Raw genomic sequence first — 24,471 nt, forward strand, 5'->3', positions numbered from 1 at the left:
TTTCAATACACATTCCACCGAAGTACGAAAAATCTTTGTTTAGCACGCAAACTTTCGTGAAGGATAACGGAATTTGGTTGAACGAATACCTTTCCATCAACAAATATACATCCTACACATTAAGCAAAATAAAAATACCACTGGTCCTTACTAAACGCATATTCTTTGAAATTTACCACCATTTATGTCTAATGGCACCGCTATGAATCTAGGACCATTCCGTTATGGACTAGTAATAAGTGGTACGGATTTCTTCTACGCTATGCACAGATTAGCGAAAATATCCAAGAAATTATAAATCTATCGGACTTAACATAAATCAAACCTTGCCACTCAAATGCGCTTTCCTGCTTAATTTCTTTAATGAACTTAATGAACTCTTTATTGTTGGCCTGCTCACGATAGAGCACGTCGAAGTGACATGGCTCGGTCAACCATCATTCTCCAGGATGCTCGGACCCTGGCTGCAGCCTCCCATCCATGTAGACACACGATCTCCGACAGGTCTCGCTTCACCTGATCCAGCCATCGCGTTCGCAGTACTCCCATGCGCCTAATACCTGGGGAATTAAGAATAAGAACTGAGGATTCATCGTCAAAAGATTCTCCAGCCACTCACCACCGTCAGGTTACTCGATTTGCCGTACAGATCAGCAAGCTCGTGGTTCATCCTTCTCCTCCAAACTCCATGCTCGAGCATAAAGATGTTCCGGAGGATGCGTCATAGTAGAGTATAGAATATAATATAGAAGAATGTTTTAGCAGCGAATGAAAATTACAAATGATTCATTATTTTGCACGACGATACTAAAAACGTGTGTATAATCACGCCAAATCACAAATCATAACGAGGTTCTGAACAAAAAAGGTCTCAATTTAATTTCTACAGCGCTACAACCGATCGCTCCATAGCTGGTTGCAAAACGTCATAACTGTTTTGAAAACATCTCCTATGCGTTTATAAGATTCCGCTATATGCCTACAAACCTCCATAGCAAAATTGCAAAAATCCCCTAACTATTTGAAACATTCCCCCGAGCGGATCAAGTAGTCCATTGTATGATTCCATTATGAACCCTGTAATGTCAACATTTTCAACCAACTAAATTGCTTCTGAATGAATTGGAAAATGATCATGCAGTCTTGGATTAAAAAGAGAAACTCGTTTTATAAATTTTACTTGAAGGTGCTCATTTCTTAGTCATTCTTAGTATAGAGCGTTACGTTAGATGTTATTAACGCTGTTGATGTTGTTTCTTTAACCTTTACGTGTTTCAGCTTTCTTGCACACCTAGCAAGGAAGGAGTGATACGTGTGGTATTTTTGCCAAACGAAAAACGTGCGTCCATTATTGACGCAGAAAGATTTGAAGAATAGATCTAATTATCAAGTAGTTTCACGAGTATCTGAAACCCATGACGGTCTCGTACCTTCGTCAGCCAATTCGTTATCCCAGCCTTCATGGCGGACACCTTCATCACATACGGAGCAAACAATCCTGTTGAGCATCTCGAACGCGGCCTAGAGAGTTTCGTCAGATTTGGACAGTTTCCTTGTATGAAAGGCATAGGTGAGTACCGGTAAATAAGTGCTATTTAGTCACAGCTTTGTCAGTACCGACAGGTTCTTTGAGATCACATTTGTGCGCACGGTTAAGCCACCCGCCGGTTAATCCGCCCCCGGATAATAGACGTTCAGAACTCTATATATTTAAAATGCATAAAAAACTAAGCACTCAAAAAAGGTATGAATTGTATGAGGTCGATGTTAGTCTCTTTTCCTCAACAAAATGGCCACATATCTTGCCAAAAATTGCCGATGTAGCGATACATTTTGATTTACCGTTATTAGTCATTACCGTTGTCAAAATGCAGCATTTGTACTTCGTGTGTCATTGTGTGAAGACAATCTTCGAAGTTTAAAGAACTGTCCAGGTAGCCTAAAAGTTAGCAGATATCTGGAACAATTGAATATGAATTATTAAATTTCCGAGTAGGGACGACCGCCACTGAAGTAATGTTTGAGTAAATTCATAAATTTCATGAACTGTTTAATGGAGGCTACGAAAAAAAGTAGATAAGATTCCAGGTCCAAGAATACGTCCTTAATGATGTTTGCCAATTGAAATCACTCCCACCCTACCGTCGTCCAACTGCGGCCCGTGACAATATTTTGAACCGTAATCAGGCCTGCGACCCAAAACGAGTTTGACATCACTGCCCTAGATAGAAGAATTCTGGGACGACTTCAAAAGTGCGTTCATCTATCTGTACGTCACGCCTATTTATGTTTAGATTATTTATTCGTAGGGCTACTGATGTTGCTACCACTAGTTTGATCTTTACCTCGTTTCAAGCGAAATCATGAACAAGAAAACAAAAATAGGCAAATACAAGAAGAATTTGCAAAAATCTTGGCCTGGTCTTAATTTAGAAATTTTATACACCACCTACCATAACTATACATACGGACAGTTGTTTTTCACGATTTGGTGAAAATCCAAAGGATAAAAATGTGAATTGGGTAGTTTATTATTGCACATCTTTATCTATATTTTATTAACATTTTATAACCATTATTTCATGAATTATTACACACAAAAAAAATTAGTGTAGTACCATGACTGCAAAGACTCTTTGAAAAAAAAGTTTTTTGTACTTATTAAAGTATTTAAAAATCCTCCAGTTCAAGTTCAGTTGGCAATTTAGAGTTTTATGAGAATACTTATCAATATATAAATTTAAAAAAAATCAAGAATGAAAAAAAACTTTCTTTGTACGTAATGATTGTTTTAAAAATACAAACCAAAATGTGTAAAAAAAATCAAAAAATTACCTTAAATTGCTATGAGAACCTTATCCCTTTAGTCAATAATGGTTCAATATTGATCCGATCAAACAAAAGCAACTCAAAAACCTCAATAACAACGTTTTAGCCAAACCCAAATGTTTGCTATTATTACATACATAGTTATGGAATGTAATCCAAACCTGTTTTTCATCTTACCACCCACTTCACCATTGACGTTCTCTTAGACCGCTACAAAGGCGCCCGTAGCCGTCTGCTTGTAAAGTTTGGTTGTGTATTCGCTAGGTAGTTTATGAGTATAGATGTTGTTTGATCGGATCAATTTTGAGCCGTTTTTCACTAATTGGATAAGGCTCTCATGACAGTTAATTCTTTTTTTAAATAGAAATCTTTTTACATATTTTGTGCTTTGTATTTTCAAAACAATCATTACTGCACACAAAAAATTGTTTTTAAAAATGTTTAATATTTAAAAAAAATTGATAATTGTCGTAATAAAGCTCACAACACTTCAAAAAAAGTTATAAAAACTTGTTTTAGAGATCGCCAAATAATTTATTTTGAATAAGTCTAAAAAATCCAAAAATAAGTTATTTTTTGTATTTTTTGGCAATTTTTAAATGTATTAGTTAGAATAAAAACTTTTTTTTTCGATATGTCTTTACACATATGGTACGTTTACACATATGGTACGACCCTAAAATCGTTTTTTTTGTAATAAGACATGTAATAATTGTTTCAAAATGTTGAAAAAAATATACAAAGAATAGTATTTTTCATAATTAATAGATGCACTGTTTTAATCTATCTCAGCCGGATTTTCCGCAAATCACGAAAAACAACTGTCCATATAGTAATGACAGATGGTGTAATATTTTTCTTAAAGCAATTCATTTTCATTCCCATTGTACATTATAAGCGCATAACAACTTATATGTAAAAATTCAAAGTTGTAGTAAAACAAATAGAACAAATGTAAAATTGTAAGTAGTGATCACTTTAATATACCGATCATTGTACACGTGGATTGAGGAAGGGTATAGGCCTGTTTGGAGATGGTTAAAAATTATTTACATCAGAAAAACACATTATTTAATATAACTGCGTATTTAGTCCAAATTTTTATAAAAATAATTAACTCAAAATGATGGCAAAACTTAAACCGTCACCACATGCGATACCTCGTCCAGGCCTGTTTTAGTGGAACACACTAGGGAATAATCAACTAGGTCATGTTTGTTGTCTTCTGTTGAAATGAAAGCAGCAAAAACTGAAATAAAAAGAAAGCTTCAAACGAAATGTTAATAATTTTGGCATAGTCGCTGGAAGAAAAATCCGTCCGACACTTTGCTAATTTGATGCATGTTTTTGTTATTGTTGTTACTATTGAAAAATAGTTATGAAAATAACGGTGTGGATTTCTTACAGATACTATAATTCTTCAATTAAACAATTTAATTATTAGACTCGATAAGCTAAGATCACACAAAACCTCCCATTCTCCGGATTAGTGATGGGTCAAATCGTACTTTTTACTATGTGGTGCTGTGCTACCACGCACAGTCCTTTGTGCTGTTTGAGCGTGGTACCACAGTCCGCTCAGTAAATGTGCGAGCTCAAAAATTGTGCGGCCGCACAGTAAGTGTGTTACCATATTTTTATTTAGTGTGCAAATATGTTCATACACTTTCTTGTGCTGTGCGTGCGAGGTGCCACAGTGCAATTTGACCCATCACTCATCAGGTTTTTTATCCTCAAACAGCTACCATTTAAGCCCTAGACCACCTACTAAGGTTGTACTGTAACTGTAAGATTGAAAGATAATGATAAAGTAATAGTTAGTCGTCTTATTTTATCCTAAACTTTGCTAATTATTTTATCTTATTAACGACTAATGTAGCAACAGCAGCATAATAAGAGATTGCTAAACTAGCCTGAGAGAGATTATCAGTTGAGAAATGTAAGAACTTCAAAAAACATGGGAAGATGTGTGGAAAAGAGCATTGGACCGAGATCTGTACACTCTTAACCTACCAACCCTTTATTTTTGATTTACATTTCTACATATAAAAAAAGAAAAGTATTATTTTACAACATAATTATCTTAAAATTAGTATGAACTAGCTAAAGTGATTATCATTTGATGATCTAATATTTTGTTCAACATATTTTCTGTCTCTCTGTCCTATGATGTCGAACGGTCACTGTTATACTATAAAATTAAAAGATATTGCTACTCTAACTACGAGATTATACAACCACTAAAAAACTATCTAAATTGATTTAAGGAATAGACACACCACTCAACAATCTGACACATCTTTCGTCGACTTCGGTACAGCATGGTAATTGTTCAGGTGCAGGATGCAATTCTACCATCGTGTTCATTGATTCTGTTTGCAGTTTTCTGATTAATATATTAATCCATGATTTTAAGAAGTCCTTTAATTGTAGAACGATTAGTATCGACATCGCCATTATCGCTAAACTTAAAGTTACAATCCATACCAACAAAATTTGTTCTCCTATTGCTGTGAATCCTTGGGAATTGAATAAAACATTATGTTTGTGACTCGTTTGGGGAAAGTCTATTGTGCGCCCGTTTATTGTAAGATTGCGTAGACAACCATCGAAACTCTTCGTAAATGGTACATATTTCCAGCTGTATAGCGATCCCAGCTTATCGAGACTAATTGATGAAACTCCTAATTGAAGAGACACATTACCTGGAAGAAACCCACTCCAATCCTTATTTTCATAATGACTTTTACTGCTCACCATCTTATTGTTCGTTTTTATCTCAATCTTATATGGCTGTAAAATAACCTGAACTTTAATAATCTCGTGTACAACTGTTTGTTGATGCTCGAAACGGTTCGTCCCAGTTCCATAGTCCAATAGTAGGACCAACATACCATCGTTGATTTCCAATGCCAGAAATGGTGGTGCCTTTAAAGATGGGTCATACTTCAGAGGACCCATGTAGAATACCAACCCGTCTTTTTGTCGGGGCAATAACTCAATGCTGATGTTGTTAACGTTTCCACTGTTGATCGATGGATAGATTGCATACCCACTTCCATCAAAACAGATGTCCAATTTCTCACACTGGGGACCTTCGAATCCCATGGGACATTTACATTTACCATTCTGGAAAGTACCACCGTTGAAGCATGCTACCAACGAAGATTCTATCTGTGGGATGCACTCTGCTTGCACCAAGGTGGTCATTCCCACAAACGAGCTAGTGTTGGTGTGCACTACGAATGGTTTTGCTGTTTTAAGGACCTTGTTCTTGCATGTCTGTGTACATGTATGTCCTTTCTCGATGCACTCATCTATGCCAACCATCACAATCCGATACCCGACGTCCTCCTCCAATTTGCGTAGATGCAAACTTAACACTGCATTTAAGACCTCTGACGATGTGTAAATAGTATCATCTAACGCATAGAACACGTCCAAGAATGCACCCCGGGCAAGCTTACGATTGTTGATCGTGATTATGTCCACCTGATCTGGGCTGGTATCCAGAATGCTTGCAATGCTTTCCTGAAGTCGATACATGGGTGTGTTGAGCTCACCCAGTGTCTGAGATATGAATGTCTCAGCCGTTACATTGTAGAAGCGAATCGATCCACTCTGGTTGACTGTTTTTGCCGAGATGTTCTTCACTGTCACCGTCACTCGAGCAGATACGTTGTGCCGTGGAAAATAGGATGATTCTTCAATCACGGTGAATCCTAGATTGTATATTTCTTCGGGTGTGCCTTTTATCATCGTGATCATTCCGGTGTTGATGTTGAGTTTGAAGAGCTTCCTATTCGTCTCAGGCGTCATCTCATCCCAAAGGAACATCTTATCTGATACATCCCAATCATCTGGATCGCTGACATACACTCGACCTATCTGCGTATCTGCTAGCTTGCCTTCGTAATTGTTGACGAGAATGTGGCTCTGGCTCATTTGCATTTCGTTGTCATTTTTGTCACCAATCACCACCAACAGTTTGCTGACGGCGCTCATCGGTTTGTGACCCGAGTCTCGAATCAGTATCGGTACCAAGTATTGTTTCTGCTGCTCGCGATCAAACTCCACCAATGAATACAGCTCATCACCTACAGTCTGGAAGCGATTTTTGATCTCGGTTGGGGCGTCGGGATCGACGCTGTAGAAGAACGGCGGTCCATTGTGCTCTCCATCAGCGTCTTCTGCAGTCAGCTTCGTGATCATGGCTGAAGGGCGGTTCTCGCTCCACACAACTGGCATTCTAGTGGTAAGCTGGGGCGCGTTGTCGTTAATGTCTTCAACGAAGATGTAAACTGTTTTCATCGCCGTTCTTCCCTTACCGTTTTCATCTGTAATGGTAACATTGATTTGTAACACCTCATGCCCATGTGGATGATCACGATCAAGAGGCTGGAGCAGTTTAAGACATCCTTTGTCGTCGATGCTTAAGAGGTACTGGTGCTCTTTCGGAAGTGCATATTGTATGTTTTGTGGGTACTCGAAATTCTCGATGTCTGGATCATAGGCCCACAAATTTGCAATACAATCCGAAGGAATGGTGTTTTCCTTGATCGTGACGTTTGTTAAGGTCAAAATTTGCGGTGCAATGTCATTCAGATTTTTTATTTGAATCCGTACGTTGGTTGTGCTTTTAAAAAGTCCGTCATGGGCCTGCACGACTAAATCGTATTCTTGAATCGATTCATAGTCGAGCTTTTTGTTAACTGAAATAAGACCGGTGTCCTCATCGATCTTAAATGCCTTTCCAATGTTATTCTCTATTATGCTGTATTTAATCTTGGGATCTTTGTCCAGATCCGTTGCCTTCACCTTGATAACACTTGTATTGATGTCAGCGTCTTCTGGTATGTTGTTCACCTCGTAATATTGTTCATCGAACTGTGGCGGATGATCGTTTTTGTCCAAAACTCTTATGAACAACTGTTTTACTGCACTGTTTGGCTTTCCATTATTGAACAGCACGGACGGTGAGTTATCTTCGGCAACCACAGTTACAGGATAAATATCCTTCGCCTCACGATCGAACTCCACCAATGACGTAATGTTGCCAGTTTTACTGTCAATGTGGAAATACTGTCGAGCAGTACCCTCGAGCCGATACGATACGATGTTGTGGGCCGATGTCCCGTCATTATCATGTGCCTTTACTTGCATCACGAACGTGCCTGCTGGCTCGTGCTCGAGAATAACTCCATTCGAGTCTCCTATAAACTCTGGAATGTTATCGTTCTCGTCTAGGACCTTGATGAGCATTGTTGCATCTGCTTTCAAGCCTCTGAAATTCATTGCTCGTATCGTAATTCTATATTCTTGCACCTGTTCATAGTCAAGTTTGCCTCCTAGTATTATGTGTGCGGTGTAATTGACCTGCTCTAAGATAAATGTATTTTGTATGTTAGCTGTGAAATCATTGTCTTGAAGGATATCAAAAATAACACTTGTTCCATCATTTAAATTCGTGTTCACCTCAAATTGAGCTAATGAACTGTAGAATTGGTCGTATGTTTCATTGAGTACAATGGGAGCCCATGGAAACTTGGTAAACGAGGGGATATAATTCGAATCGACGGTAAGACTTTTTGTGTCGATTTCATTTACATCTTCTGTGATCGTTTGAATATTTGCAGCGTGCAATATGATACAGAATGATAATATCATGCCGTCAATCATCAATTGGAGTAGGTTCATTTTTTTGCTGATTTTGCGTGGAAGACTAATGAATGTTCGTTTCCGTTTTGTCTTTCTGAAATGAAATTGGAAATATTGCAGACATTTGTTTAACCTTAATAATAGGTCTGTTATTATTATTTTCAGTGCCATTATTCCTTATTTGAAGAAGTATGTGTAAACAAACAACACTCACATGCTACCAGAACCTAGACTATACTCGACCACAGTTCGCCTACTTTTTCTCATCCCTTTCCGCAACAACCGTTGTTTGTCTAGGCATGCATGTGCCACTAATGGGGCTAGCGATCAGTGACTTATAAAGTCCTCACAGCAGGATAGTCAATCATACGTAGAGAGAACTTGGACCATAATCACACAAAGCAGCAACTGCACTGTATTCAGTAAAACTACGTCACTGTACAGGTGGTCCCCGAGATACACGGTTGATGGGGACTGTTAACGGCCGCAAAAAAACCACGTATCTCGAGTTTCCGCGTAAGTCGAATCTCGTGACTTCCAGCTAAAATATCATTAATTTTTGGTATAATTTTACAAGTAGGGGGTGGTTTGATCCACTTAATTAATTATTTGATACGATTCACACTGAATATAACAGTTTTAAACCTTTCGAAATGGGTTTTAACGTTCGATCAAAAGGGAGATTATTTGGCATTTTACAATTGTCAATTCAGTACAATTTGCTCAAAGAACTGTCAACTTTAGAAAACCGCGTATCTCCGAATCCGCGTATAGGATGTACCGTGTATCTGGGGGACTATCTGTATATTACAAATTACTTATTTTTGTTTTGACTACTAATTTGCAATACTATTTAACAATTCGTTAAATAACTTAAAACTGCTAAAATGATGCATCAAACAAATGTATAGAGTGATTCAGAGAGTGAGATAATGATTCAGCCGTTCTGCAGGTGCTTTTATTGTCCTACATACTCCCAGCTGAACTAGAGATCTCGTTGTCTTAATCGTAATCGTTTAATTTCCTTAAAGATTGTGAAACCTTGCGATGTTTTGCGTCGCATAATCTCTTTCTAGGAAAACCATACAATGCAAGCACATACAGTAAACTAGTGATAAAATATTGTTTTTCATATTCAAGCCGATAACAGAATGATAAAAATATATTACTGCTTAGAGAATGGTTTCGAATCGTCTAGAACAGAGACAGGCAAACTCTACAAATCTAAAGTCAAGATCCAAATTCATAAAACATTTTCGCATAGCTCTACGTGCAGAGCCAATTAGAGAACCGATGAGTTGAAATGTTTGTTAAAATGTTCAAATGAACAGGTTTGCAAAGATAATTTTAGCATCGTTGTAAATAATGGGAACCTTTCTCTCAATCTAAACATCCAATATGTCTTAACAGCGCCATAAAAAAGTTACGACCAGAAGCTAATTTGTGAAACCCTCATTTCATTTCTAAGAGCATGGAATGATATACCACGTTTTCAATAATTTATTTATGTAAGGAAATTGGTACACGATTCTGGTGTAATTTAATGTATCTTTAAACTTCATTTTATTTAAAATGCAATAATAAAAAACAACATGATGAGTTAAACTTTGTTTTAAAAAAATATACAACTGACACGAACTTCATTAAAGTATTCATTTATTTTCATTAAATAGCATTTAAACACACGTAAAATCGAATGAGTGCAGTCCAGTGATCTGTATGATAAACGCGATGGGTACAACTACGATGCGGGAGGAAACGGACATTTGGACCACTCTACCCGTAGCTAGGATATGCATACGGTTGTGTGTTACTAAATTACTTGTTCACAAGATTTTTATGTATTTTTTGTCATATGTCTCGTATTTCTTCCATAGTAAATATTTATAGTGAAGAAAGTTCATTTTCAGTAATCGGTTCCAAATTGAATTTAGTAAATTGGATGTTAATAGTCCATTCGGTTTTTATTTTGGATACTTTAAAAGTTAAATTTGATAGCTCTCTAAACAATATTGTTTACCAATATTGCTGTTAAGTGGCAAGCAGTCGTTTTAAAATAATCGTACTTGGCGTTTTGCAGGTCAGTTAACTGTTTCTTGATCAATTTTTTCTCTAGTGATGTAGTGTAGTGCAGTGCCGCTTTTCTCTGTTGAATCTTGACTGTTTTGCAATAGAACAGCTTTATTTATGAAGATCACTTAAGGCTCAATAATGGTGATAAACAATTCGTAATATTTAAAAATCACATTTTAGTCATCCATACGCACTTTAACACTAAAACACACGGCCTTTGCACATTTTCCTATTGTAACACAGTGATTTGTAAATCCATATTATATTACTGCTCGCTGTTGATAACTTACCGGAAATTGATTATCCGATGCATCTACATTGAATTACTAGTAACACTTTAACACAATGCATTGGGATACTCTGTCGAACTGAGAAGCTTTCGTCAAATCTTTGGGTTTTTATATCTCTTATCAGTAACATGTTGTTATCACAGATAACTAAGTTAGCTAAATTGGAAACGATGAATAAGCTGCGCGATACGATAGAAAGCCGCACTGATTCGATTACTTACCGAGGCGTCACTCCATTCTAACAGTCGGTTGCATAATTGAATACGTTTAATAAACCTGTACATGTTGGTCTTTAGGCCAAGCGTCTAATGTAGTTGCTGGGAGTTGTGTTGTGTGGGTCAAGTATTATTTCGATTACTACGCATGAGAAAGTGTGAATAATATGGAGAGCTTTGATGAACAATACATTATCTGAGAGTCCCATGTTAGTCAATCGGTTCTTAAATAATTTAATATAACTTCTTCTTCTTCTTCTTCGTCTAGTCGGCGTAACGTCCTACGCGGACTTCCGGGCCTATAAGGCTTTCGAGACTACTTTGTCCAAATAGTAAGGTGACATTGGATGTCAAATTTCGCGCGCCAAAAGAAGCCCCTCGTTTTTATTTTTCGTTTGTCAATATGTATGTTTTTAACAGATCTGCCAAGTTTCAAGTCACTGCATCATCCCGGCTAGGAGTAACAATTTGTTTTCGGAGCTGCGATAAGTGTTTTTGTCGTCGGTCGAGGTGGATGGTCTCCCCGGACGAACGGTCACCAAAGCCGGTCGAAAATCAAAGTAATGCTAATGGTATTGTTTGATTATCGTGGGGTGGTTCACAAGGAATTTCTTCCAAACTGTGAACAAAGAGTACTATCTAAGCGCAATGCGGCGGTTGCGGGATTTCATCCGACAAAAACGAACGGATTTGTGGAAAAACAACAGCTGATTTTTGCATCCCGATAATGCGCCCTCCCATACGGCCATCATTTTGAGGAAGTTTTTCGCAAAAACTGGCACCCATATTGTTCCGCAACTGCCGTATTTACCAGATTTGGCACCAACCGACTTCTGGCTGTTCAACAAGCTAAAACGGCCGCTTTGGGGACACCGTTTTGACACTATCGAGGAGAAGCCGCAACGACGGCGGAACTTAAGGGAATCCCTGCATCCGCGTTTTCCACCTGCTTCGAGGAGTGGAGTAAGAGGTGGAAGAGGTGGTGATGATCACTTCGAAGGTGATGACCTATAAATTTGACCTATTTGGCCAAATAAAAAAAAATTTAAGCAAAAAACGCAGTCATCTTACTTTTTGGACAAAAATGAATTACTACTGATTCATTACCACGTAGATGGATAGTCAACCGTTGCTACGGGGGACGGTCTATTGTAGACTTGAACCCGTGACGGGCATGTTATCGAATCGTTCGAGTTGACGACCGTACCACGGGACCTCCCCTTTAAAATTTCTAACCGTTACCGTTACTCTAACCGGGTGTTATGAACTGAACTATTTGCACTTTATTTATACACTTAAAACTTTACATTATAATAAATACACACGAAATATACATATGTTAAAACGTACGATACTTTACAACGTAGGCCGCGCGGCAGCCGCACCGAGCGCCCCTGCCGAGAGCTCCTGCTCGATCGGCCTGCGTGCACACTCTCCCCGGCGCTCGGCACACACTAAGCCTTGCGCGCTTAGTGTGTGCGACAGTGTGCGTGTACACACTGTCGTCCCCCTGGACGTTGACCGGTGGCAGCACAACTGCCACGGCAAGTCCAGGGGTCGGCACGCACGGCTGCCCACAACACCGGGAAAAAGGGAAGTTCAGGAACATTGTACGATCAGATGTGATGATATGATGATGAGTGTGCTTGGCATTGCAGACCAGAAAAGCTAGATGTTTTAGGCGGTGGTAAATGTTTTAGAACGATTGGGTATTTATATGCAACGTGTTATGAATTGATGGTCAGGTAGGGCGAGGAATAGAATTAATGGTTGGGTCGGTCGAGTGGTACAGTCGTCAACTCGAACGACTTAACAACATGTCCGTCATGGGTTCAAGCCCCGAATAGACCGTGCCCCCATACGTAGGACTGACTATCCTGTTACGGTAACAAAATGTCACTGAAAGCCAAGCACATTTCACTAGCAGGTGCAGGCAGCCTTTGACCGGCACCGCTTGTTGTGCCAAAAAAAGAAGAAGAAGAAGGACAAGGAAATAGCAATGGTAGCCATTTAATTGTCGGCATTTCCAAGAGATGTGCTTAAAATGAATGTTGTTTCCAATGTCGATGTGGTCGAAAAGTAGGGTACTGGAAATATCACAAAGTCTATATAATACAGAGGTTGAGTCAACCAGAACATTTGATCAAAAAGCGTGGGAAAGTTTCTGACATCTGTATGAAAAAGCTTCAATAGTTTCATCGCAGTATGCATTGGGCTTTTAGTTGTTGTGCATGTAGTGGTCTGAATTCATTTGCGGTAATTTTTACGACATTTGTTCATAATCTTGTTCTTGACGAATATCAAAAAAAGATATAATTATAGTGTAATTATCAATTCAATTAATTATCACAAGATCAGTTCCCGAAATTACTACGAAATCATGTGCAGTTCAAGAGGACCAAAGCTAAAACGCTAGATTTCTGATTGTGGTCGTTTTTAAGTGATAAATTACTGAAAACACTACTCCATGCCACGTTCATGAGAAAGAAATGTATAGTTACACTAGATTTTGTGCCCAAAATGCACAATTAGCCCTGAAAAGTGTTTGGTTGTTTGCAATCGTTTATGAACGCTTTTTCACCTTTTTCAACTTTCAAAAACAAGCTTTCAAAATGATGGACCAAAATCGAGCTATGCATGTCGATTATATAAACTCTGTATTATATAGACTTTGATATGGATGCATGCATTAGTAAGCCGTGGAAAATATTGACATAGAAATCAAAGATGTTGAGATCAGTGTTGCGAACGGTGATAGTTGTCGACATAAAATTTTATAAAATTATACTTTTTGAAGTTACTCCAATCTATAAGGTTTTTCTGTTTTTTGTTTTTCTTCGTAATATTATAGACATGCAATTTTAACACTAGGTTTACGGGCGTCTTTTATATACCTATCTCTAGGGACACCCGTCAATCTATAAGGTTTTATCTATAAGTTACTCCAATCTATAAGGTTTTTCTGTTTTTTGTTTTTCTTCGTAATATTATAGACATGCAATTTTAACACTAGGTTTACGGGCGTCTTTTATATACCTATCTCTAGGGACACCCGTCAATCTATAAGGTTTTATCTATAAGTTACTCCAATCTATAAGGTTTTTCTGTTTTTTGTTTTTCTTCGTAATATTATAGACATGCAATTTTAACACTAGGTTTACGGGCGTCTTTTATATACCTATCTCTAGGGACACCCGTCAATTTGACGGGTGGATAAAAATACGTATGACACAAAAGGTATTCTTAGTATTTCACTTCAAAGTATAAATTCCGTCAAATTGATGGGTTCCGTAAACATAGTGATAATGAAATCATTTAATGGAATTTATCATTCCAGTTGTAATTATCTTATCGGTTTTCGATTTAACGATTTCTAAGAAACAGATAATCTACTTTCAAGCTGGTTTGATACGCAAAACTGATTAGATACCACGCATTGAATTATCTTTGAACAGGGAAAAGTACCCTACTTCGAGCTGATAGCGTTGAAAGTACATAGCTTGCACTCAATGTACAAATTTAAACAGTGAGTTGCGTGTACTTGTCATAACATACCTTCATCCTAAAGAGTACCAATTCTAACAAAACAAATCTATTTAATAAGTGAAAAGTTTCGAACCTAGCAATTATGTGATGTAGTAAACATGTAGTATGTGAAATATTTAAAATTTACCATTGCGGCAAAGTGAGTGATGAATTACGTGCCAGTGTTTTCTAGGAATTCTTTATTGCTTGGCCTTTTTACCTGTAAAAAGAGTGTAACAAAAAGTGTAATGTAAAGGAAAAGCCTTTACATACATTGTAAACATCATATGGAAAGTTGAAAATCAGATGAAATTGAAAGTAAATATACATAAATAATAAAAATTTGAGGCAGTTTAAGATCCTGTGCAATGCATTGTTCTGTTGGTGATGTGTAGATGGTGCGGTTATTCAAAGCCAAAGACAAATAATGATAGACTACGAAAGTGTTTCGAGATATTTCCTTCTTTCGAGCTTTATTGTGTTGCACTGGATGCGTGGTGTTGATTAAAGTAATTTTGTGTACGAACATGAACATTACGTTAATGGTGACGTGCAAAATTATATCTGATAAAGATTAGATTAAATTAAATTAAAAATAATATTCAAAAGGTTATGTTATTTTTTACACGATGTGATTGATTTGATATCTGTTCGCCATTTTGGTAAGAGATACGATGGCTTAAGAAAGTGCGATAAAATTGTGAAATAGATTAAAAAAATATGCATTTTTATGTCACATTTCGCTCTTTGTTTGTACTGTGTTTAACTATTGCTAATTTCACCATCAATGGCATTGATAGAGGATCATTCGTTAAAATTATAATTTCTGACATTGAATCATATTAAATAAACTTGCACGCACCCAGATAAAATATAGTTCATTTACAAGCTCCACCACAATCTATCAAGCGGGACTAGAGCTAAGCAGTGATGGTAAAACTCATTATAATAAAAACTGTTACGTTTGCTCTATTTCAGAACTACTCCTATTTCTCATCTGTGTGAAACGAATAAGCTGACAAAATGACGAGAGAAATAGGTTTCTTCCTATTGCTGATTTCATCAAACTGGATTCATTGCCACTGTTTTGCTGCAGCAGATTTCAAAGCATCTGTAAATCATAAACCAAGCTTTCACAATTGTGGAGAATACAAGCCGACATTGAAAGAAGAACAAGAACCTGGGACATCTGTACTCCGCGTGACCGCCACTGATCCAGACCAAGCTCAAACGATAAAGTACAGTATTGCAAATGAAACGAGACAAGAACAGCGTTTCGCCATCGATAAAGATACGGGTGAGATCTTTTCGGCATACATCTTCGATCGAGATCCTCCGTATCGGGATACCGAGTTTTACATCACTGTACGAGCGACCGATAACGGTCAGCCCAATCTGGATGATGTGTGCACGATCAAAGTGACGATTCTAGACATCAATGACAATCCGCCAGTGTTTGATAAAGACATTTATGATGCGTTTGTCTCCATGAATACGACACTTCACCAGCAAGTGACCATCATCACAGTAAAGGATATCGACGACGAAACAAATAACGTTGTTAATTTCGAAATTGTACAGGAATATAAAGATGACAGTTATTTCGAGATTGATCAACGTACTGGCGTACTCACACTGGTTAAGCGCATCGATCGCAACCCAGGAGAGTATTATGCGCTTCGTGTTCGCGCTTACAATCAAGATTATTTAGAAAACAAAACAGATTGCCCAGGAGTTGGTGTGAAGGTACACATAATTGACTCTGACAAACGCTTACCATATTTCACCAAAGTGCCAGAAGTTCATCTCACATTACACGAAAATTTCACTGCATTTGATGAGATATTGGCAGTGTTTGAAGCGAATTCAAATATAAACAACGATAGCAACGTTATTTTTGAATTAGTTCGAGGTAAATTTGAACAGACTAATTCATTAAACACATTTTTGTTGGAGCAGATTAATAACACAGCCCACATTAAGCTGGCAAGATCGCTCGATTATGAAAGCGTCACCGAATACACCATCACGGTGAGAGCTACGAACAGGCACGATCTAGCAGCGGAGGCTGTGGTGAAGATCATGATCCTGGATGTGAATGATAATGTTCCGGTGATCATTAAAGATGTATCATATCTGGAGCATGAACTCATCGACAATACACCGGTAATCCAAATACACGCGTACGATTTGGATGGAACATCGGCTAACAATATAATTTCGTATAGCATCGCAGAAAGAAATCAGCTGCATTTTATAGTTGATTCCCACACCGGAATAGTAACGAAACAAAATATGCTCAATGATGACGTAAAGGACATTTATTTTATTAAAATATTTGCCAAAGACAACGCGCCATCCGCCTTATTTCGAAATAATAAACCAAACATGAGCTCTCACACGTTAATAGTTAAAATAATCAACAGAGATCTTCACATTATTCCCCAGAATGCAATCACTAATATTCACGGACAAGAACAGTGGACCAGTAATGGCATGTCTTTTCAAAATGGTTTAAGGATTTCAAAAAGTTATGAGGAGAGGGATGTTTTCAACGATAGATACATTATGGTTCACAATTATGAAGGCATGCTTACAGATAAACTGATAGGAAGTGTGTACGTCGATTATGATATTGAAGATAATTCAAATAAATTGTTCCTTTGGGATGAGAGGGCCAGTACAGGAACCAGGAAACACTTCAAGCTCAATTCCAAGAGCGGTATGATTATGATGCTAAAAGGCACACCAGTAGGTATATACAAACTAGAATTTACAGTGATTGAAGAATCATCCTATTTTCCACGACACAACGTATCTGCTCGAGTGACGGTGACAGTGAAGAACATCTCGGAGGAAGCGGTCGACCAGAGTGGATCGATTCGCTTCTACAATGTAACGGCTAAGAAATTCATATCTCAGACCCTGGGTGAGCTCAACACACCCATGTATCGACTTCAGCAAAGCATTGCAAGCATTCTGGATACCAACCCAGATAAGGTGGACATATTCACGATCAACAATCGTAAGCTTGCCCGGGGTGCATTCTTGGACGTGTTCTTTGCGGTAGATGATACTATTTACACATCGTCAGAGTTCTTAAATGCAGTGTTAAGTTTGCATCTACGCCAATTGGAGGAAGACGTCGGGTATCGAATTGTGTCGGTTGGCATAGATGAATGCATTGCAAAGGGTCATATGTGTCAGCAGGCATGTAAGAATAGGGTCCATAGATCACAAAAGCCAATCGTAGTGCACACCAACACTAGCTCGTTTGTGGGAATGACCACATTGGTGCAAGCACAATGCATCCCACAGATAGAATCTTCGTTGATAGCATGCTTGAACGGTGGCACTTTCCAGAATGGTAAATGTAATTGTCCCATGGGGTTCGAAGGTCCCCAGTGTGAGAAATTGGACATCTGTTTTGATGGAAGTGGGTATGCCATCTATCCATCGATCAACAGTGGCAACGTAAACAACATCAGCATTGGGTTATTGCCCCGACAAAAAGACGGGTTGGTATTCTACATGGGTCCTCTGAAGTATGGCCCATCTTTGAAGGCACTACCTTTTCTGGCATTGGAAATCAACGATGGTATGTTAGTCTTACTATTGGATTATGGAAATGGAATGATTCGGTTCGATTATCAACAACTGATTTTACATACACTTACAACAGTAGATATTGTGTTAGAGCCTCATCGGTTTGAGATACATACTGCAAGCAACAAATTGAAAGGTAGCAGTAGGAGTCGCTATGAAAATAAGGATTTGAGTGGGTTTCTTCCAGGCAACATGTCTATTTTGTTGGGTGGTACAGTCAATCACTTTGCCAAAGGCTTGTTATACAATTGGCCATTACACCTCGTGGGTATACCACAAACGATAGATTATGATGGTTGCATGCGAAACCTCACAATCAATGGGCATACGATTGATTTCATGCAGCCGATTATGGCAAATAACGTTTCTTTCAGTAGTCAGTGGTCCAATTCGGTTCATAAATCTTTTTATTTGATGATATTTGAACTTGGTATAGTATTCTTTTTAATGTTAGCTATATTTTATTCGGTGAAGTATGTTCAAACTAAGTTAAAACGATGTAATCAGTATTCAATGAATGAACTGGAAACACAAAACATGAAATCGTTTATTTCCAATTAAGACAAATGCATCTTAATAACTAATTATTTAGTTATTTTATGCACTGGAGGATAAAAAGACTAGATGAATTGGTCAAAAACAAAATTGAAAACTTATTGTGCTGCAAAAACAACATTACAACAACAGCTAGTGAAAAATATATCGCGTGTGGTGAACACATATTGGACTTCATGCGACTTCATTCTGAATGATTCTGAATGACAAGCTGGACTGAGCTTAACAGTTCTTTAGTATGCGCTAAAAATCATGTTGATTAACTGAACAATCATTACAATAGAATATTGTCTTTAGAATTAGCGGCTTATAGAATATATAATAGCTGATAAAAAGAACATTTCGCATATGCACTTATGAATGAGACTTGGTAGATCGGACAACTAGTTTTTCTTACACATTACACCAGGTATGCGCTAACTTTGAGGCTTCTTTGACAGTTCTTTAAACCGCTTATCGGAATACACATATAGACTGCGATACTCTTTGGTAATGCTGGAGGAAAAAAAATCGAGCCGATAAATAATAATCAATGGGGGGGGGGGGCATCCTGTGGTACAGTCGTCAACTCGAACGACTCAATATCATGCCCGTCATGGGTTCAAGCCTAGAAAAGACCGTCCCCCCCGTAGCAAGGATTGACTATCCGGCTGCGTGGTGATGAATTAAGTCTCGAAAACCTGTTTAGGCCGGCCTGTCGTTAGAACGTTACGTAAATAGAAGAAGAAGAAAAAATAATGAAAAAGCGATAAATCATATTATCAATGCAGCTAATAGTTTAAGCTAACATTAATGAATAATAACTGAAATCGTGTATTTTTTCCTACGAGGTCATTTTGCAAAGGAAAGGTGGCTGTTAAACTTCTAGCGGCCCTAATGAATCTCATACCAACATTTACATTACATTTATACATATACAGTAGCAGTTATTTAAATTCGGTCACCTCATATTTTTTTTTACATTAGAGTAACTTTGAAGAGAGTATTATTCGTTTTCAAAACTTTAAAGTAATGAAATTGTCACGTTCGCGATTATTAATTCCGTAACGAACGTGTCATGAATTTCATGTCTGTAAATTCGCGAGGAGCGCGATCACCTTAAACTAGAAACCGGGTACGCTGCGTGTAAAAGCGTAATAAATATGCGTCACAAACCCTAACACATGACACTCACGCGTACGTACACTTAGGGGAAGGTAGGTAAAGACGGACACTGCGGGTAAGATGGACACTTCTCATAAATGCATGAAAAAGGTAATTTTCGAGTAATTCAACAAAGTAGAATCCAAACTGAAGGTAAAACAACACAATTGAGAACATTTTTTGTGTAATATATGCGAAATTGACTGAATTTACGAACAAAACAAATTTTCAATCGTGCGCACTTTTGTCGATCTAATTTGATTACTGCGGGTCTTAAGCTCTGTAACTTGCATTGTTTATATTTTCGGAAGTTTTATTACATGAACGATTTGTCATGATTGTTAAGCAAAAAACTGGCGAAAGAACGAGGATAAAAGCAATACAAAATATTGTTTTTTGGTGGTTTAAACATTCCGACACCAAAGCGGGAAAGACGGACACCTTGTTGTAGGGAAAGATGGACACCGGATTTATTGATTTTTTTACTTCTTATATCAATTGGTGATGAATATATTTCTTCAAATACTTCAAATACTTCAAATACCTTAAATTAGGGTATTCCGATGCTATAAATCAATCAGTAACTAGAGAAAGTATTGAAATAAGCGAGAAATGAAACACCGGTCAAAATAGTAGCCACTCGTTATGCTATTACCGCTCGACGCTGATGAGGCGCTTCACGAAATCCAATATCTTCTCACGACTTGGACAACTTTAAGCAATAAAAAGATGAGATATACGACATTGTTCAGGAATAGATTAGAAATTCTATGGCATTACAAAAATCAAATGTTGAATTTTGACATGGTGGAAAATGGATTAAACTATTAACAAGTCCCTCATAAATACTGGGGTCGTGGGCTTTTTGCGGAGTAATTTCCTAAAAGGATGTTCTAGACTGTTGTTCTGTAAGCTGGAGCAACGTCAGCTGTAAGTGCGCGATATGTCAATAATGCTTTACAAGATATATTACAAGCGCCGTTTACAATTTCTAAATTCATGGCTGAATGAATCGCCGTTGCAATAGGCAAAGAATTGGTTTATAAACGTACCAGGACGTGGAAAGCGATATAATTTGTTAAAATACTGTAAAACTCTTCACTTTCTAACCTTTTCTACAGGTGTCCATCTTACCCTTCATGGTGTCCATCTTTCCTATATCAGGTGTCCGTCTTACCCGAACATTTCAAAACCGCCCGAAAAAAAACATGTTTTTCATTCATGAAAAAAACGCAAAAATCGATGGAAACTTAAAAATTTCAACACATTTTCTGATAAAACATGAGTGTAAGATAATTTATGCACATTTTCATGGTCGTTGCACTTATATATCCCTAGATTTTTACCATTTCCCTTAACGTGTCCGTCTTTACCTACCTTCCCCTATGTACTAATTATCCTAAACTAACTAAAGGATAAACTAACACCCTAAAATGTATGGGCTTCCGGGGGTATCAAAGGGACCGAACATGGAATAAAGAAAGCATTCGGATTTTGCAACTCTAAGAAACCTTGTCTTTTTTTAATTTTGCATATTCGGATCACGAAAGAAATCTCTCATTCCTCTTCACTCCCTTCTGCGGCATAGGCTCCTCAAATTACTTGAGAGAGCAACTAGCGGGAAGGTTAATCATTGGTGTCCTTTGCGGTCGCATCCTTTGCGTGGCCCACAGATCCGTTCGCCGTAGTAACAGAAATCATTTAAAAGTATTAAGAAAGAAGTTATAGAGACTTTTTTATCAGTTTTTCTACATAATATCTTAATTAATACAAGTAAAAGACGAGAAGCAAAAGAATATTAAGGAAATATTTAGATACATCAATGTGGAGAAGCGTTCAAAAACATCTGTTTTTGTGGGTGTTTGAATAAAAAAAAAATTATTCATGTTTGTGATATCGAGCTTAAGACTACGTGAATATAATCAAATGATAAGAACAAAAAGATCAAAATGGTAAAGCCAACTTCGACTTTCAGTACACTGCATACATTTTATACCTTTTATCACATTTATGAATAGTTTTCCAAGATTTTAAAAGATATCAGTCTGATTTTTTTATTGACATAAAGAATTAAATCTTTATGACTAACCTGCACCAGCACCACGGGAGGTATGAAATCGGCCTTTGCCAATGTGGAGTCATGAGGTGAAGGGCCCTCTGGGTCTCCCCACCGCAGTCTTTCAGCTGTCGAGCAATCCGAGGATTGTAGCAACTCGATCAGCAATGCAACCGTTTGGAACAGTTTTTAGCATGCGCGTATGCAATCCACAACGAATTGTATTCTGCACTGATTGCACAACTTGGTTCCATTGCTTCAAATGGTTGCTCATCTAGAACAGGACCTCAATGCAATATTGCAGTTTTTTCGTTGGTATTGGTGTACATTTCACCGCGTATGAGTGTTTAAATACGTTAAATTGGCCTAAGCAAATTTCATTTTTTTTTGTATGGAGAAACGAGCCAACTAAAAAGCACATATTCAATCGTAATCGTAGTTTAATCAGTGAGTTCAGACTGTATTGCATTGGTCTCCCGTTCTAGATAGGCAGTTAATTTGAAGCAATGCAACCAAGCAATGCAATCAATGGTGTTCTAATGATGCGATGTGGATTGCATACGCACAGGCTAAAAACTGTTCTAATCGGTTGAATTACTGATTGCGTTGCTACCATGTGAAGTACCCTTTAGGAAGCTGCACCAATTATGGACGAGTTTGTACAGTTTTTGGACTAAAACTAAATTGTGACGAAAGTACTGAATAAAAATTAATAAATAGGTACAGTAGATACACATATCTTAGCTTTTTGCTTTTTGTTTGCTTAGCATCATTGCTTTTACATTTTGTAAAGTGGATACTTTTTTACAAAAGTAATAGCGATTTTCCAAAACCTCTTCCGTGTATCAATTGTTGTGCTATGTGTTCCAAATGTTATACTAGCTGTGTACCAATTGTTGTGCTAGTCCAAAACATGTGCGAGGATTGTTTGATCTAACAAAATTAATTTTTAACATCAAAGTGAATGTTTTCAAGGAATTTACAATTATAAAATTTGATAACTAGATGTTGAAAACTAATAAATTTTAATATATTAAGATAAGGTTTAGAATGTCAAATTTGTACGTAATAGTGGAATTTTTTCTTCTTTGGCACAACAACCGCTGTCAGTCAAAGCCTCGAATCTAATTCTAGCTTGGAGGCTAGAATAATCTAGACTGAAAATTGCAGGCTAGTTTTTTGTGTAGTTTTGTACGGAGTGTTTACATGATTTCAGCCTCCAACTGTCAAACTCCACACAAAAAACTAACTACCCAGGTGACAACTGTTCTACATTTTTAGCTTAAACTCCTTGCGAACAGCTCGATTGAACCCATTGCCTCATATGAACGCTTGAAAACATGGGTGTGTGAGTGAACAACGATGTGTTGAAGCGTTGAAGTTTATGTCAGAACTTCGGTAGAAGCCGGACAAACAAGAAGCTTGCAGTTTCGTCCTCGGTGTTCAACAGCCAAAACACTGAGTAAAAAGAAATAAACGATCTATCCAGGAGCATCAGAATAGCTGAGAAACGCAGGGAAAATAACAAAACAACGTGAAAGAGTGTTTTATAATAAACTTGTTGTTTAATATGGATTGAACAATACGCATGTTTTGTTTTGGGCCGGTAGCTTGTGCACAACGTGATGACATTTCTCAAAATGGCACCAGAAAAAACGCTTCACACTGACGTTTCAACTGTTATAATAAGCTTAAACTCTGCAATATCGCTTGCTCCTTAAGCCAATTTTAAGCCTGCTCTTTAAGCTTCCAGCAACTCGAAAAACGTTAACAATCTGCTCGAAAATGTCACTTGGGGGATCATACGTCAAATTATATATTTTATCACCAATTCCTGATTAATTTTTGACAATTTATATTATTTTTTGGTTTAAAAAACCCTGTTTTTATTAACTTCATGTTTTTCAATTGAGAATATTTGAAATTTGCCATGAATTATAGTGTTTTTTGTTATGACAATGTGCTCTTATAACCGCTTTTTCAAATATCCCCCTCATAACGCAATGTCACCTTTGTATTGAACTGTCATTTCTCAACAGCACGCATTAACGGAGCGCCGGATAAAAGGTACCACGATGAACGGTGCTCCACTGCAGCACAACAATTGGTACATGACAGTTTTGCACCCATTGTTGTTTAGTTTAATCAACTCGATAAAATGATTATTTAACATTATCCAGCAATCTGAAATGTGCTGTTTCAGTGTTAATGAATCATTATCGATTTTTTAACATCATTTGGCATAGGTTCAGTGCTCTAGTTAACATATAGATTAAAATTAAATGTTGGGCGGTTTTTTCGCTCATCGATATGCAGTGATTGCGATTTTTGGCTGGAAACTACGAAATTCGACTTAAGGGGATTTTCGAAATACGCGGTGGCACAACATACGGCCGTTTTAGGTCCCCATTAACCGTGTATCTCGGGGACCGCCTATATATATTTATCTAGCTTTATATTGGCAGATAAACGTCGTTCAACAATTTGGAACCCAGACAAAATAACAAAATATATATATATA

General features: G+C 37.5%; 2 protein-coding genes across 2 annotated transcripts in view; both read right to left on the minus strand.

Moving 5' to 3' along the window:
- Positions 1–10,946, minus strand: part of LOC120948204 (DE-cadherin-like) — a 33,470-nt gene extending 22,524 nt beyond the window's left edge. Inside the window, exon 1 of the mRNA XM_049605474.1 lies at positions 10,851–10,946. The gene's annotated coding sequence lies outside the window, so the exon portion shown is untranslated. The remainder of the gene's footprint in view (positions 1–10,850) is intronic.
- On the minus strand, positions 1,940–8,245 carry LOC125908428 (DE-cadherin-like). The gene is made up of 2 exons (XM_049611189.1): positions 5,587–8,245; positions 1,940–1,957 (listed from the first exon to the last, which is right to left on the minus strand). Exons 1-2 carry the CDS (start codon positions 8,122–8,124, stop codon positions 1,940–1,942), a joined length of 2,556 nt encoding a protein of 851 aa, XP_049467146.1. The 5' UTR covers positions 8,125–8,245.
- Positions 10,947–24,471: the final 13,525 nt, after the last annotated feature.

Source organism: Anopheles coluzzii, chromosome 2 (assembly GCF_943734685.1).
Source record: "Anopheles coluzzii chromosome 2, AcolN3, whole genome shotgun sequence".
Lineage (NCBI taxonomy): Eukaryota > Metazoa > Arthropoda > Insecta > Diptera > Culicidae > Anopheles > Anopheles coluzzii.

Bases quoted from the DNA above. Each gene is read 5' to 3' on its own strand.
- LOC125908428 (XM_049611189.1), bottom strand. From the start codon at position 8,124: ATGAATTTCAGAGGCTTGAAAGCAGATGCAACAATGCTCATCAAGGTC.